Source organism: Lichenostomus cassidix, chromosome 2 (assembly GCF_008360975.1).
Source record: "Lichenostomus cassidix isolate B80296 chromosome 2, HeHo_3.0, whole genome shotgun sequence".
Taxonomy (NCBI): Eukaryota; Metazoa; Chordata; class Aves; order Passeriformes; family Meliphagidae; genus Lichenostomus; species Lichenostomus cassidix.
In genome coordinates, this window is record NC_139482.1 from 70,387,111 (window position 1) to 70,403,938 (window position 16,828).

The 16,828-nt window shown below is 38.7% G+C and overlaps 1 protein-coding gene across 2 annotated transcripts in view; it reads left to right on the forward strand.

The window, feature by feature from the left end:
- PIGN (phosphatidylinositol glycan anchor biosynthesis class N) overlaps nt 1-16,828 on the forward strand; it is a 97,671-nt gene that overhangs the window by 31,631 nt on the left and 49,212 nt on the right. For both annotated transcript variants that reach the window (XM_085052081.1, XM_085052082.1), the window contains exons 8-12: nt 814-930; nt 4,914-4,954; nt 6,493-6,552; nt 7,618-7,710; nt 9,581-9,636. In XM_085052081.1, coding sequence (XP_084908207.1) covers nt 814-930; nt 4,914-4,954; nt 6,493-6,552; nt 7,618-7,710; nt 9,581-9,636 — 367 coding nt within the window. The remainder of the gene's footprint in view (nt 1-813; nt 931-4,913; nt 4,955-6,492; nt 6,553-7,617; nt 7,711-9,580; nt 9,637-16,828) is intronic.

Here is a 16,828-nt window from a genome sequence, read left to right on the forward strand (position 1 = left end):
CCATCTTGTAGACTCTGCAGTGACCCACATAGGGTTTGTGTAACAAAATCATTCCCTTTGAGGCTGGGTTATCTCACTGCTCTGGTACCTCACCCACTGGGTTCAGTGACCAGCATTTCTTTCAAGCTTGTGTGGCTCCTGCTTTAGTATAACTGCTGCTGAGACATCATGGTTTTCAACCTTCCTGCTTTTGGTGGCTGATGTGTTAATCTGGAGGGAATCAATTTCCCCAGGGAAAAAAGTGATGTTTTATCAGTTTTTAAGCAGTGTACTACTAGACTTTAAAAGCTTAAAAATTAACTTTTATCACTGTAGAAAGGATGACAGTTGCAGTGCATATTGCTTCCTTGGTTTGAAATGGAAGTCTAATTCTTACTCAGAGATCAGTTCTATATGATTTTTTTCACATGTGCCTGATTTTACTGAAATCAGCCATTCCTGGTTCTGCTGAGATGCTCAAGATAAGTGCATGCACATGTTTTGAGCATGTTGAAAGCCTCTGTACATTAAGGCTTTCAAAATACTCTGGCTTTAGTTTCTGAATGTTTAAATTTGGAGGGTTTAATATACAAAGTTCTATCTTTATAGTCTTAAGTGATAGTGATTTCCCCACTTGAAACTCTAATTTAGCCTTTATTGCTACAGGCAAAAAAATAAGCTATGAAGCTGCAATAGGTTGTCTGTAGCAGGCTTTTGGTATGTCTGTAACAAGAACTTAGTACATGTGTGTACATTTTTATTGCATGTAGGTTTTGTTTGGTTTTATATCACGTGTCTTAAAGTTTATACATTTTTTTATTTGGTGTGTCTTAGGATCCCATGGAGCTGGTCATCCTTCAGAAACTTTAACACCACTGATTGTTTGGGGTGCTGGGGTAAATTATCCACAGAAAGTTACATCCCAGTTCTTTGAAGACAATTTTTTGAAAGGTAGGTAAAATATAAAACTGTAGTGTAAGATTCTGGTGGAAATGCAGATGTTTTTAACCATTAAACCTGTTGATCCTCACTAGCTTCTGTTCCATTATAGTAAGTATGATTTGCTTTATGTGGTATGTAAAAAAGAGGTGGCAGGATATGCCTAAGGAAGACACTGCAAAATTGGGTACATAACATTAGTCAGTTTTCTTTCCTAATCACAGAATTGAAAACTTTCTCTCTTTGGTAACAGGAGGTTGTTCATGCTCCTAAAACTTAGTTCCAGAAGAGACTTAATTTTAAGGAAAATTCCCAGAGGTTGAAAGCCATTTGTAAAGAAACACGATATGTTGACAAGTTCAAAGACTCCTTTCTAGCTTCACAGTACAACCCTGTGGACTTTCCAGGGGCTGTCTTGTCTCATTTGCATCCTTGTAGCTGTTGTGGAAATGTAAACAGCTTTTCTCAATGAAAAACTGTGACTCTTCACTGCTATTCCCCCCCCGCCCCGCCCTTTGTAATTTATTTAAGAGTAAACATTTTTTTAAATAATGAATTTTTATTATTTCACATACACAATGTAGTAAACACTGACTTACTGAAATATCAGTGGGGTTAGAGAAATATGTGTGATTAAATTTTTCAAGCTGTTTCTCCTTCATGTGCCCCATTCTTGTAGCCTGCTCTGTTTCTTAAGATGCTTTGAGTCTCGGGTTGTTGCTCACAATCAATGAGGTAATGACTTCCTATTTTATTGGATTGTTTGTCAAGGTACATTAGAGAAAACAGGCAAAAATTACTTCAGCCCTGAGGTTTTAACTCCACCCTGCTCTTGAGAAGGTATCTGGTAACAGATTAAGCAAATGGGACTTTTCAGATATAGAGTGTGCTAACATTTCACTCTTTGTGATTAACTGCTGCTGTAAAATGATGACATTTGTGATAAAATTGAAAATGAGTTGTAGAAAAAAAGTAGAAAGCAGAATAAAATAACTGATCCTGATGTGTGTGAGGGCTGATCTGCTAGACTTTTAAGGACACTTGATGTCTAATGGTTGGTCTGTAATAGCTGAATTTTATATCTGTCAGTTTCCTTGATTCTCAGCAGCTTTAGTACAAACCGCAGCATTTGACTTCAAGTCATGATAATAATGGTTTGAGAGATTTCAAAAAAGATGAGTATTGAGCTGACTCCCAGGTGTGCAATAGGGAAAGCTATTTGTCTCTCCTCTGTTAGGCAGTGTGTATTTTCTTAAAGGAGGACATTTGTCTGCACCCTGCTGTGCCTGCTTCATGTTTTATTTCTGATGGTTAAAAAAATCAGCAAACCAAATAACCACACAAAAAACCAAGCACACCAAAGCAAACATCAGAAACTCCTCCATTTATTTTGGGCTTGCTTTGCAGCTTTGCATCTGTCAAGAATGTTGTTGCTTTGTTTAGACACTAACTCTACAGATTCTTAATTGCCCAGGATGTTCTCTATTGGAGATTTGAGTCTCTCTGAGTATCTTGGGAATTTGAATTTTTATTTGAGTAATAAGCATCTTCTTAAAATGTGACTGTTCTCTCTGTGGTAGTACATCAGAGCTTCTAGTGGATTATGTAGCTTGGAGTAAAGAGAAAATTGTTGAAATGGAACCTGGCACTTGCACAGATCAATACAGTTCAGCTACTCCATTGTTACAATCCCAGATATTTTCGCAAAGTTAACATATAAAAGAAAAGCTGTTTAAAAGAGTTCTCTTGAAATGTTCTTTGAATCTGTCTTTCCTGCTCCATACAACTGCAGCTGTGACTGTGTGCAGGGAAGGAGGGTGTTTTCAAGACTGCTATGTCTCTGATGTATGCAGGTGTCAGGCTTACATTTCTAGTTGCATGTACCAACGATCAAGTTCTTTCATCTATTGACAATCCTTTCTAATTTCTCTGTGTTAAGTGTTTATGGAAATATTGACAGAATGTTTCTAATGCTGACAAACTTCTTACACTCTGTTCTGTGCAAGCAGGCAGTAGGCAGCTCAGTGAATTCTCTTTCTTCGCATTATTGCCATCAAGGGTTCATTCCCCCAAAGGCTGTGCCAACAAGCAGGACTTAGCCTGTCCAGTTTGTCACAGAGAGATTAATGTGCTCCTTGGATGGCCAGAAGGGCACACAGTCTGTTCTGGGGTGACAGCCTTCTCTTCATCAGTTTCTTCACCTGTGCTCTGCCTTCCCTCAGGCCTGCTCATGCAATCCTCTTGGAAAGATTTGTTATGTTAGCCTTGCATCCTGTGGGCAACATGTAGTATTACCCATTTGGCCACTGGTTTGACCCTTCTTCAGAAAGAAACAGAATACGGAACTGCTCTCTTGCTCCTCGCGGACTGATGGTTGGCCCTGGGGTGCAAGCCCAGAGGAGCTTGTGGTTGAGGGCACAACCTCCTGCAGCATCAGGACATGAGGTGGTTGATGACATCTATACACTAACCTGTTTCATAGGGGGCTCAGCCTTCTTTGCCACAGCTGAGGGAGCTAAGGGTACCCTCTACTGGTTTTGCTTCTGTGACGTTTATGTGAGATTCTCTTTGGTTCATGGAGCCTTATGCTCAGCCTCTTTTTGAACTGGCACTTCTCTGCTGTTCCCCTGGACTGTTTGCATCTGACAGCCCAGTGGGCTGCAGTAAAAGCAGGGCAGGATAAAGGCGAAAAAACTCCTGTCAAGTGGGTGGAAGACTGCTGAGTGCTGTACAGGAAACCTAGACAATGAGCTGGATTCATAAATCAGTGTGGGCTGCATGTACTACAGCCAAGGCACCTCACTCCTGGGAGAACAGCATGGACTGGCTGGTCTGTAGATGTCCCCCAGTTCTCAGGAATTCCTCGCTGTCTTATGGCTCCTGGTCCAAAGTAGGTGTCTTCAACTCTGCATTTTGGAATATATGAGTAGGAGACATGGAGGTGAAAAGCTTCTCACAAAGCAAGATGTTTTCTCTAGCAGAGCTACAGCTTCTTCCCACCTTAGGCACATTTTGTGTGTGTATAGACAGTTTTCCAATGATTTTCTTTGGAAAATTGTATTTAAAAGGAAAACAGGGAATTCATTTATATAATAGAAATATGGGTGAGCATCTGTTTCTAGAAATATAAACCCATTTCCTTTTCTGGGAAGTGAAAGGAAGCAAAATTGTTCATTTTGGTGTGAGTTTAACAGAATTCATTATTAATGCTGCTAATACTTCCCCCTGTGTTGCCATGGGAACTCTCTGTAGCTGTCTCCCTCCTGCTAAACTACAAGTCTGCTCTTCAGGGTGCTTCTGGGACCAAATAACAGTGGACCTGTGCTCAGACCCCCAAAGCGAGCAGTGGTATGAACTAATTGCTGAAAATAAGTTTTCTGTATGCAATACCTCAACTGTGTGAAAGAAAAAACCAAAAACAAACCTTGCTAAACTCTGTTTTTGCATAACTCTCCACTCCCAAAGAAAGCAGGCAATTTTCTCTTTATTTCCTCAAAGGCCAGCGTAGAGCAGGAAAATATAATTTTCAACCAGCTTTTTGTATGATGCACCGAAGCTTTAGGGTCTAATGTTTGTGCCATGCTGTACCAGTGCATTTAGGACCTTGGATTAGCCTTTTTTACAAACTATTGAAGAGATTCTATAAATCTCCTAAATCTGAGTTTGACTCTTTTAGTTAGCACAGGAGGTAATACATCACTGTGCTGAAAAAATTAAAAACCTTGGCCTTCCTTCAACTGATCTAGGTCACAATTGCAGGCAGCAATTTATCCTGCTGGATAAAAGAAAATGTGAGCTGAAATGAATGCATTTTGTTGTTTCTGCCTGTTTAGTTCCATCTGTAACACTTCTTGAGCTAGCATCCTAATGTAAAATCATAATTTTCTTTAATACCAACACTTTACAGAAAATGGCAACAAGATATTAAAAGACAACTGAATTACTACTTTTAAATGTGTAGATTAGCTGTTCATGTGCTCTGTTATTTCTTGCAGAATGGAAACTGGAGAACTTGAAGAGGCTTGATGTGAATCAGGTATCAAACATACCTAATTTAATAGTTCATAAATTTTCACTGTAAATTATGAGTTTTGTGTAATGTAAACTAATTTACTAAATTTGAATGAATGATCATACCAATGTACCATTTCCCTAGAAGCAGGAATGCCGTAATATAATAAGGATAAGTTTAAATTGCTTATTGACACGTGACAGCTGCACACAACTTCTTCTGAAGATGCATTATCACATCATTTACTTAAGTGATCCCACACCGCTGTAGGAAGAGTGCAGTATACTGTACTCAGGTCCTCTGAGCTGCTGTCATTGAATCAAAACCGTTTCTTGCTATAGTGTTAAACTGTGGGGTTTTTCATTTGTGACTATGGCCCAACTATGTTGCAATTTAGAGAGCCAATACTGTAAAGGAAGAAAAAAGGGTGGACAACTTATCCTTTGATCCTAAATCAATATGTTTTTTAAATCACGGTGCTTCTGACTTCCTATCATCCTACATAACCAAATATATGAATAACAGACTCCAAACCTACTCAAACAAGGGAAATAATCTCATTCTAGAAGGTTCAAACTGGGAATGTTCTGAATCAACTGCTTTCAGCAAAGCCCTGGTACAAAATGAGAGATTAGTTTTCCTCTCCAGGTTGGTAGGAGTTACAGCAATGCTGCTTTGAGATTGTCTAGAAGAGTCTTGAGTAGTGCTTTGTCCTGCATAGTGGAGTTCCTGCAGACAGAGCTTTTGTCCTCTAGCACATGTGGGACTATGGGTAAAAATAGCAAATGAGACTCCTAATTATCTTTACACTCCAAGCATATTGTTCTCTGCAAACAGTGGTTTGGAGTCTGCCACGTAGATCTGAGGCTGGAGCAATGCCTTTGGTTTCAGTGTAGTTTCTTCAGATTTATGCTGAAGAAACAAAGAATTTTGGTGTGTAATTTTATATTAAAGGAAAATATAAGCCTGGTAAGAGGCAGTGTTTATTATCACAAGTAGAAGGCAATAGTAACTTTCTTTATGAGATGCCTTGGTGTAGATTGAAGGGCCTTTCTTGGGGCTGACTGGACATAAAAAAAGTGCAGAAACTCCCCCTAAAGGGGAGAAGGTGAGTAATCAGCACTGTGGAAGCATGAGATAAGGAATGCTGTGAAGAGCAGTATATCCAGTATACTGCTTAAAAACTGTAAATATGAAATTAGTTCTTTTGGTCATATAAATAGTTATAAAAAGTGGTATGCCTCTCTGAGTGCAGTAAAGGAGGTGCTGAATTCCTGCAAATAAATACTGGGGGGGGAGGGTGTGGGGGGTGTTATATTTGCTTTTTAAACTAAATGTATTTTTTAAGATTTATTAGCAGTGGAGCCTCACATTTTACATCTAATCATGCCATGACTACTGGAAACTAAAACCCAAAAAAACTATAAAGGAGAATTGTATGTTATAACTTGGCAGTATCACATAATTTTCTTTTGCAAATGCAGATATGTTAAAATTAAACTGAATTTATTAGCTCTAGAGGCTGAAACTATGTTAAAATGGGAATGCTTCTGTTTGTACAGGCTGATATAGCACCACTGATGGCTGCCCTTATTGGTGTGCCTTTCCCCCTCAACTCTGTGGTAAGAAGTACAAATGTTTTTCTATGTTAATGAAAATCTGTTCACCATAGAGGAAGAGGTGTTGGGGACAAGACTTGAGGTGTGTGAGGGGAAAGATTACAAATTTGTACAAGTGCTGTAGGGCATGGAGACTGCTTGTAGTTTTAATTTTATGTGTGTATCTTTAGAGTACAAACTTACATCTCTTTAGGTTTTGTATAGGGCTTTCAATTGGAAAGGCAGCTGGTCCTTTGGTAATCTGCAACTTTATACTCTTGAGCTATATAAAAGATTTTTGTCTTTTTTTCTTAGGGATAGTAAAAATGCAATGTGGTTTGAATAACACATGATTTTGATCATGAAAGCTAAGCCTGTAAACAAGCCAGTTCCTGCAATTTAATGTTCAATTATTTCTTGATTAGACGAGTGTACTTTTTTCAGATGTTATCTTGTGCCTCTAATTCAGTGAGCAGTGAGATAGCTTTTTCTTTTAATTTGTCATGTATTATTACATAGTCCAAAAGTTGTCTCATAAATATCTAATTGACAATTAGCGTTTCATTAGTGTGCTTTCATGCTGCTTGTTTCACATATAAAACACCTATTTACAGCATGTTTTTTGAAACATTTCTTCTGGAGGCTCTGCCCCAGTGTCTGTCACCTTGTCCTGCACTCATTGCTGGTTATGTGGGGAAAGCTGTCCAACACAGAGTGGCATGGGAACTGCTCCCTTTCCTACTACAACTGCTGGATTAAGTCATGTCCAGGCAAGGCTTTAGGTGGAAGACTTCTAGGGATTTCAAAAATGGCTTCTGATTAGAGGTTGAGGTTATATTATTTCAGAGTATATAGTTTAATAACAACTTTTGTTATTCATGTTTTTTGCATTCCTGTGGGAGCTGAGATATTGCGAACAGTCCCTGTGATGTTGCAAATCTGTGTGAAAAGAATATTTTCAAAGGAGTTATATGAGTTATTTTAGCAGTAATTTGAAGTATTCTAAGTGCTTATCTGGCCAGCAATTAAGAGAAATTCCTGTTATTTCATTAAATTTTTTTACTTATTATGTGTATTTTTCTTCCTCAGGGAACTCTGCCTCTGGAGTATCTGAACAGTAGTGCTCATTTCAAAGCAGAGAGTATGTTTACCAACGCTGTTCAGATTCTTGAGCAATTTAAGGTACTAAATATATGGTAAAAACCCCCAATTTATTTGAATAAAAGTTGTTGCTATGTGTAAAATAATTATGATGTATCATATACATAGTATGCTAAATTGAAAGTATTAAAATTGAATGCATATTCATTTGATTTAATAGCTCTGAGACTTATCTGAGGAAGTTTGAAATAAACAAGTTTGGTTAGTTTTTTGTAAGGAGAATGAATAATGTTTTTCTTGATTCTTGACAAAAATGCTGATGTTTATTAGTGTTGATGTAAGCCTACTTGCAGTATGTAAGTTAAAATCTGAGTGCTGGTGCTGGAGAAGGGAAATAATACCTTAGCAGTGGGGGCTGGGAGACAAGGCTTTAAATCAGGGTCAGTACACAAGCAGATCAGAAAGGTAATAGGCTCATGTGCATTAAAGAAATTAAATTAATGGCCTAATTAACTTTTAGCTAATGCCCTTATATCTGTTTTGCTTTGCAAGTGTTTGTCTCTGGCTTCTGTGTCTTGATTCATTTAATATTGGATATTACATTATGAGAACACGTGAGTGGTCCAAACAAAAAAGGTTCTGTTTCACTAGGCAGTGGAGTAAGAAACTGTCCAAAATCCTGAAATCACAGTTTTGGCAAGGCATAGAAATTCTCTGAGGGGAAACCATCTTCCACAGATAGAAGCTGAGACACAAAAGAACTGTTGCCTTGTCCAGAAATCCATGTGATGATAATGGAACAATGATCTAGCATGAGATGACCTGCAAGAGATTAGCACCTTCAGCATCTTCTGTTCCTTTGTAAATGCCAGGTTCATAAAGGTGTGGATACCAGGGTGGCAGTGTCAGGAGCAGAATCACTTTCAAAAATATGGTGGAAAGTTAGCATGTAACAGGGAAGGTGACTGGTGGGGTTGGATGTGAAGTTTGAAGCATGCTGACATCACCTCTGCTGTTGGAGGACCTCTGCTTTAAGAATTAAGGATGTGACTCAGAACTTTTTCAGTGAAATTGGTATCTTGGTGATTATTTTAAAAAAGTAGCATTGCTTCTTTCCTTTAAGGTTACTTTTATTCTGTTGTTCTGTAGTGACAGATTAACTTTTTTCTTGCTGTTGGCTTGTTTCTAGCATTGTTTTGGAATGATCCTGCCTGACTTTCCTTTTTGTTTCTTTGCTGAAGCAGAAGTAGTGCACTAGCTTAGACATGCCAAGTGGATATTTACTTTTCCTGTGACTGACTTGACTGACCACAGTTTGTGCCCCCTTGAGATGATGTTGCCTCGGATGGATAGGATCAAATGTGTGGGTTGCTACTTCCAGCTTTCAGGCTTTGGAAGCAGTGTGCCTAGGAAGTTCCTGACTGCATGTTATGCCAACAGTCAGACTTGAGTTAGGCAGCTGCAGGAGGCTTTCAAGATGTTTTGGAGGACCTTGGACAAAGCCGCTCTGATGCCATCAAAACCTTCTATTTTTGTCTGTGTGCAGGTTAACTGATTAAACAGCATTGCTTTGGTGGTGTTTGCTACAGTGTACTGGTTCCTGTCTGGCATAAATGATGCTGGTTTCATTGAAGGAGGTTGTCACTGAAGCCTGGTAGCACTTCTAGCCAAATCTTCCTTTTATTGTGCAAACTGTAGAAGTCATTATGAAAAATCAATGGCTGGAATGTGGTTTATTTACTTTAGAGCAGGTCTGAGTTTCCAGTAACTCAGAGGAGTTCAGCATACTGGAGTATAACACCCAGTTTCATGGACAGTATATTCACAGTGTGATTTTATTCCTTTTCCAAAGTCTTAGAAATCTTCTGTGATTTTTTTGTAGTTTAATTCCTGATACAATTTTTAGGCTTGTTGCAATTTGCGTGTAATGATTTAATGCTCTTTTCTGCAGGTTAAGATGAGTCAGAAAAAGGAAACTACACTGACATTTCTGTTCACACCATTCAAGTAAGTGTCTGTAAAAACAGTATATATTTCACCTGATTGTTTATTTTATCACTCACTTCGGTATGTCAGTGAGCTGCAACAACACATTCAGTCTCTTAAGTATTTTTTTAGATGATAGTGTTTATCTGACTATGAAACTTTGCACTAGAACTCTATGCAATTAGCTGATACTTCTTACCAGAATGTTAAAATAGATTTATTTTTTAAAATCTATTTCTTACATTTAGTTCTCCATTAAGGGTTATTTGTCTAAGCTTTTTGACAGTATAGCTATATAGATTGCACAGTAATTTTCACTGACTTTTTTTTTTTGCTATGGTTTTTTCAGCATTCTTTGGGAGCTAAAGTCCCTATAGGGTCAGGGAATGCAATCTGTTCTTGATTGTATATATGTAAAAGTTGAACTAAGAATTGTATCTTCTGTGATTTAAATTCTAATGAAGAGTAAATAAAATGCATTTCATCCAGAAAACAGTCTGTTTGTAAAATTCTAAAGATTGTAAAATCTTTAGAAGTTGTGTTGCCCAGTCTTAGTGTTTCCAGGGCTGGGAAGGAGTCTGCAGTGATTTGTGTATCTGGGAACTCTGTTCTAGTGTATGGAACAGTTACTGCCCCCCTCACCCTTCTGGCTTGCCTGATTAATGCTGCTTTGGCCTTTTCCTTTCTTCTCTAAATGTTTTTAAAAGCTTTGCTGTGGGTGCACGTGATAGTGTTCAGTTCTGCTCTCAGTTTGTAGAGTGCTCCAAAAATGCATTGTCACCAAGAGCAGCTGTTTTCCTTTGGGAAATAGAACTGGTGTTAATTAAGATCTTTAAATCATAGCAGCAGTAAAAAGTGATTGAGTTGCTTCCTGAGAAGTATGTTTATTGTTAAAGATGACTGCTGTTTGTCTGAACAGACATTTGCTGTGTTATTTTATACCTCTACCTCCTTCAAAGGGGAAGGTTCGAGACAGCCTGCGAGACACAAGTCAAATTGATCTTGGCCACATAATGAACCTTTTAGAACAAATTCTGAATAAGAATGACAGTTGCATTATCAAAAAATTTACTGATCTGTATGAAATGCCTATATGGAAAGGATGGCAAATCCTCTTTGAAAAATGACAGTTTGATTTCACAGCTCTTTAAGTTTTACCTTTCCTTCAGAAATAAGACTAATTCTATAAATAGGATGTGCTTTTCTTAATGCTATATTTATCCTTAAAGGAACCAAGTATTAGTGATTGCTTTATGAACTGGTGTCTTTCCCATTTTATGATATGTAGGATTGTTTTAAGTGGAAATGCCAAAGCCATTTATCACTTTGAAAACGCAACTAAAACTTAGTATAAACATATTGTTACTTTGGTATGGTCCACTGCAAAAATAAGCTTATTTTCTTTAGATACTCTTCGATCTTTTCTGAATCAAAATTTGGATTAATAGTTCTTCCAGGAAAGGTTTTTATTTGAGACCAAAATAATTCCTTGGATGTGTTAATGTCATGGATGGAATGATGCGCCTCATAAGAGAGAAGTAATAACACATTCCTTGATATGAAGCAGTTATTTCACAATGTTTGATAGTAAATGTAACAGTGGTTAACAAGATTCAGTGGCAACGTACACATGATTACTGTGTAGAAGATGGGTCAGACAATGCTGTCATGGAGACCCTCCTGTTGAGTTGTGAGGTTCACAAAGGACACCCTTGTGTTCTGACCTCTTTCTCAGTGTGAGTTTAGGTGCATCTGGGTCCAGTCCTAGTCCCAGACTTGGTCAATGGTTTGTGTCTAAAAGGTTATATGTGCACAAACAAATCTTTGTGTTAGCTAAGATTTCCAAGTTTGGCATGCTCTTAATCATGTGCCAAGAGTCTGTTGTGGCTAGGAATCTGTGAGCCTCAAGGAGCAGCCAGTGGGGGTGGGAATGCAGGGAATCCACTGCCACAGTGAATTAGCTTACAGGAGATGCTTGTGCTTACATGTTATGTGGGTGAAGACTTTCTCTATTGCTTCAACATGATGCTGTTTGTATTCATTCAAGGAAAGCAGAAAAATATTCATACCACAGATGGTCACACATTAATGTAAAGACCCACAGTATGTTGGGATGAGAGGAGTTTGACCAGATTCTGATTAGTCTTCACAGTTCACCTTGACTTTCAAACTTGGCCCGTGTCTGGGAAGCTACCCAGGAGTCTTGTCCAATCTTTTACTAATAGGTGGGTTGAAGTGGTTAAACACAGACCTATTTTTAAGCAGGAGTAACTTCCTAGTGCTACAGCTTGCAGGAACTGAAGGAAAACCTGACATAGTTTTAGATATGACCTGTCTATAGATCCATCCCCTCCTGCATATGCAAATGACTGAATGTCTGTGCAGTGAGCACAAGCCTGAACTTCAGCTGCAGGTTGTGATCTGATACATTAGTATAAGGCAAATGCCATCTGTTCTTCAAACAAATTATGCTTGAATCTGAGTGAGATAGAGAGGGAAAGGCACGCATCCCTTCTGCTATCTTTGCTGAGACACTTTTTTGGTGGTAGATAAAAGGGTGTAAAAGGGTATGGTTACTTTTTCAGGAGAAGTTAAAAATGCAAAGGTGTGGATATCTACGTCTTGTCTGGAGCAAGAGAAGTCTTGGTATACTGTGCTACATTTCAGAGTAATGGATAATTGTATGGAGGTTGTGTTTCTGCAGAGCTGTATGCTATTGGGACTCGTCAGCCCAGGTTTAATGCCAGGTTTGACTCCTGGTTTGTATTAACCTATGGTTGGCCTTATCTGCTGCTGCAGCTGAGCACAGTTCTGTGCCGTGTTTCTGCACTACTGTCCTTTCATTCAGACACAAGTAACTTCTTCCACTTCTGTTCATTTTCAGTTGTACAAAGGAGTTATACCCTTTTTTAATACTTCTGGTGTCTGAAGTATGTAACTTGAAGCTCAGAAAGTGTGTGCTCCAGCATATAATGCTTTTTCCCTCCTAATTTATTAGAGATTAGAGAAGTGTAACTCATGTCTGAAGTGTTTTGGGATCATGAAGTTATGTAGAAAATGTAAATACTTTGTTTGCAACTATCACAGATTTTATGTGTTATTTCAGCAACTTGATGACCTGAAAATGAACAAAGATATCTCTAAGAACTGAATTTCTTACATTATTTAAAGTAAAGATGTAGCTGAATAAAGTCTGCATAACAGAAATGTTGATATGAGTTCCAGAATAAATCAGTGTCTAGAATTTCAGATTGAGACATTCTGGCTTTAGAGACATTGATACAATTACTAATGAATATGTAATTTTCAGAGAGGAAAGAGGAGAGAATATATTCACAAACAATGTGTTCTGTAGAAATTGCAACTTAACAAAAACCTTAATTTTTCAGTCAGAAATAGCATTAAAAAGTTTGTTTTAATATTCTGAGGGGAAAATCCTGTTTTCCAGTTTGGTTTTGTGGTATTTTATTACTGAGTGAGTAGAAAACTATTCATGACCTTCAGCTGCAATGGCTCAAAAACTAGTGTTTGAATTGTATGTTGAATATATTGCACAAAAAGCATTAAGCTAGTTCACATATAATAAGCCTATTTTTACAGTGTTGGCAACAGAGGAAGAATATTGAATTGATATAAAACTTCTGATTTCCACAGGGAATCTCATCCCTAGCAGAGGTAGGGCTGGCACAGTGGACAGGAAATGAAGGAGGCCAGTAGATATGTGCCCTTTCCTACTTGGATCTAAATTGCATCTCTCTCTGAAATCCATCTGTCAGGTGTACAATGATGAGAAGGAGGATGGAGCTGATCATTGTGTTATGTGATAGAAACTTCAGTAGTGTCTACTTGACCAGGTTTGAGGCAGGTTAGAGTTTGGATAGTTTTATCTATTAATAAGGATGTGTCTGGCTGCCAGCAATGCCATTTTTGCTTTATCAAAGTGCCTTCATCAAGGAACACATCTGGGTAAAAGCATATCTTGAGGCTGCTTGTGAAACTGTTGAGAACACATTTCAGAAACTGAGCTCCAGGTGTCTGATTCTGCAAGGCAAGGTGCACAGCCTGCTCCCAGGGGAGTGAATGTGCAAGAGCAGAACAGTATCCCTTGCTGTTGTTGAATACTTACCTGCAGTTCTAGCTGGATATATGAAAGAAGTTATGGTCTGAAATTTGTTTCCTTCCCACTTCTATCTCTCCCTACCTTTTTTTCCCAACTATGAAAGACATGTTTTCAAAGACCATTTGCTTAGCAAAATCAGAGGCTTTTCTCAGAATTCTGAGAAGAAAAGCACAATGCTTTGACCTTTATGTGTAAGAAAAGCAGGTGCCAAGATACCAGATGCTTTGAAGGAAGTGAGAGGACAAATCTGAAGACTGCTGACAGAGGAAAACTGATGTCCAGGATAGTGAACTATCTTAGCTTTCTGACCATTTGATGTACCTTAGGGCACCTGCCAAACTGGCACAGCTCAAAGATGAGTGTGCCAAGGGGCCAGATGCTACTGTTGCAAAATCATTCCCAAAGTTGGCATCTCTGGGCTGTGGAAGTTATCCTCCAAGAAGTATCAAAATGCAAGTGTGGTGTGGTGAGTAAGTGGTGCATCAGTGTTGCCCTAAAATCCGCCTAACCAATTAATGCAATTCCATTATCCCAACAGGTACAAGAGATTTAAGATATTACCTTACACAAAAGTACACGTGTCCTTTTGCATGTGTATACAGTGCTTTCAGGGATGGCTGTGCTTCCAGCTGTTCAGGTTCTGGTGCCTCACAGTAACATGGCAAGAGCAGTAGTTTAAAAAACACCCTATACAAAAAAACCCAGGAGATGAGCAGCTAAATATAATCAGTGCTTGCTTACTGCTAGCTGTGCTTTTTTATTGAATGTCTTGAAGTTTATATCAATAACAGTTGGGGGGTTTTTAGCAGGAAGTAGAAACTTGACTTTAAGTAAGATACTTGGGCTATCTTCTCATATATGAAAAATCCCATACCGCTTTATGCTGCATTATTAAAGTAACCTAATTGTCTGAATACTATATCGTAGTCATCCCAGATAATTATTTTTGTTTGTATAATCAAGTTATAACTTGCATATTTATGTAGACAGTCACTGCATTTTTAATGTGGAGTGTATAGCTATTAAATAAAAATGTACTTCTCACCATATGAAAATGTAACTCTTCCTTTCCTCAACCCTCTAGTGTGAATTGAGATATAATTCCCTTAAACATTTGTATGGATTTGGTGTAAGGAAGTATCAATCATGTAGAGACAGAGTCTTTCCACGTAATTGCACATTATGTATTTTGTCAGTGATAGAAAAGGAAATAGAGTGTAGAGTGTCTTTGAAGATTACAGAAACTTAAAAAAAACTGCCATGTGCACAAATACCTCTCTTCCCTTCTCTGATGACTGGAGATACAGCACTACATTGTTCCCTCTGTCTGATGGCCTTTCAAAACTTAGATAATAGATATTCCCACAAAATTGACATTTGGATCAAAGTGAAGCAAGTGATTTCTTTTCCACCATTGAACAAGGCAGGGTTCCATAAGATGTTAGTACAACCTTTGAAACATATTATTCCTGTTTTGTTTAAATAAATTACATTTATTGAAATAACGGTAGTATGTAAGATATTTGTGATGTGTGTGATAATGCTTGCAAGAGCAAACATTAAGGATTGAATGCCAAGAGTAAAGGATGAAAATATTGCAGTAGGGAAGGATAGTCTAACAGTGATTATATTTTTTTTTAATACTTTGAGTCTTCAGAGGACCTTTTATTTAGCAGAAGCACTGATTTATCTGCAAAGAGATTTCAGCCCTTTTATCCTATGGCCAAGTATGAAGGACAGCAGCTTCTATCGGTTCCAAGCGAACCCTGGAAAGGCAGGCAGCCTTTTCTTTTCTCCACTTTGTCCCCATTGTGTTGTCAGGTGTAAATCTAGGCATAAGGCTGCTGCTGGGACTGCTGGCACAAGCGGGCCAGGGTGGGCACCTTTAGCCTGCTGGTGTTGGGAGGCCGACTGGCAGCCCTCTTCCCTCCACCCTTGGCTTTAAGAACCTGTGTATATACATCAAAAAATAGAACTGCAGTGCCATAGAGACAAAGTGCTCAAATGAAAATAATGGCTTTGTATTATTTTTTACAAAAAGCCCTCCTTATTAAATAGTATATGTATTATCTCTTCAGGGAGAAATCAATGCCTGTTCTTTGGCAAAAATGTTAGCTTCTCTTTCACTGAATGGGCCATGTCTGAAGCACTCTGCTGCTCTGGGAGGATGCAATCCTCTTAGAAGGCAGGCATCCTGCTGGTCTCGAGTTTCAGCAGTGCACTCGGGAGCTTTTAGTTTGTACATGAAAAGCTAACTGGCAGCAGCTTCTGCGCAGGAGGACTGGATGTAATTGGATTTACTAGCAAGTAGGAAGTAGGTAAGGTCTTTAGAAGGAGCTAAAAGGCTGGTGTATAAGATAAAATATCACAAGATGAATGTATATTTCTCCATTTCCTTGTATTATAAGTCCTTTTGGACATTTCTTGGAACTTGTGAGGCTTTGAGCAGTGAGGCTGAGGGAGGATGTACAGCAGGTGGTAGAAGAGGATGGACAGAGACTGCTCTGCTCTGGGGCATGAGATAAGGGGCAGAGAACAGGGCTCTTTCTGGATCTCAATAAAGAAGGCCCGATAACGAATAGCTTAATAAAATAGCTGTTTCAATAACATAAAAGAAATGGAAGAGTACAGACGGCAAATAAATTGTATATCACTTCACATGTTGGGTACTCTGTGTTTGTGGAGCATAGGATCTGTTTTCTGATGGTGCCATAGAGATGCTGGACGTGGAGGAGTTCTCTTGTTTTGGTCATTCAAGCTGCTCTGTGATTTTCTGTGATAATCTCTACTGTCAGACAGAATGGAGGTTCACACGAGAACTTCTTGCAGCCCATATATACATGAGGACAGGCTGGCAGTGTAATCACTGTTACAGAGTGGGAACTGCCTGCAGGCTCCTCTGTTCCTACCAGCTGTCTGGGTTTGTCCTCTCACCAAGGTGCTTGGGCACCTTAGGCCACCGTGGGCACCTACTTAGGGTAATTGTGGTGTGGATCATTGACTCCTTGAGGTACAATGGTTTCCTGGTCAGGATCAGTACAGGTGATCTCCCAGATGTGTTTTGGTGGCCATGGGGCCCTGCTAGGTACATGC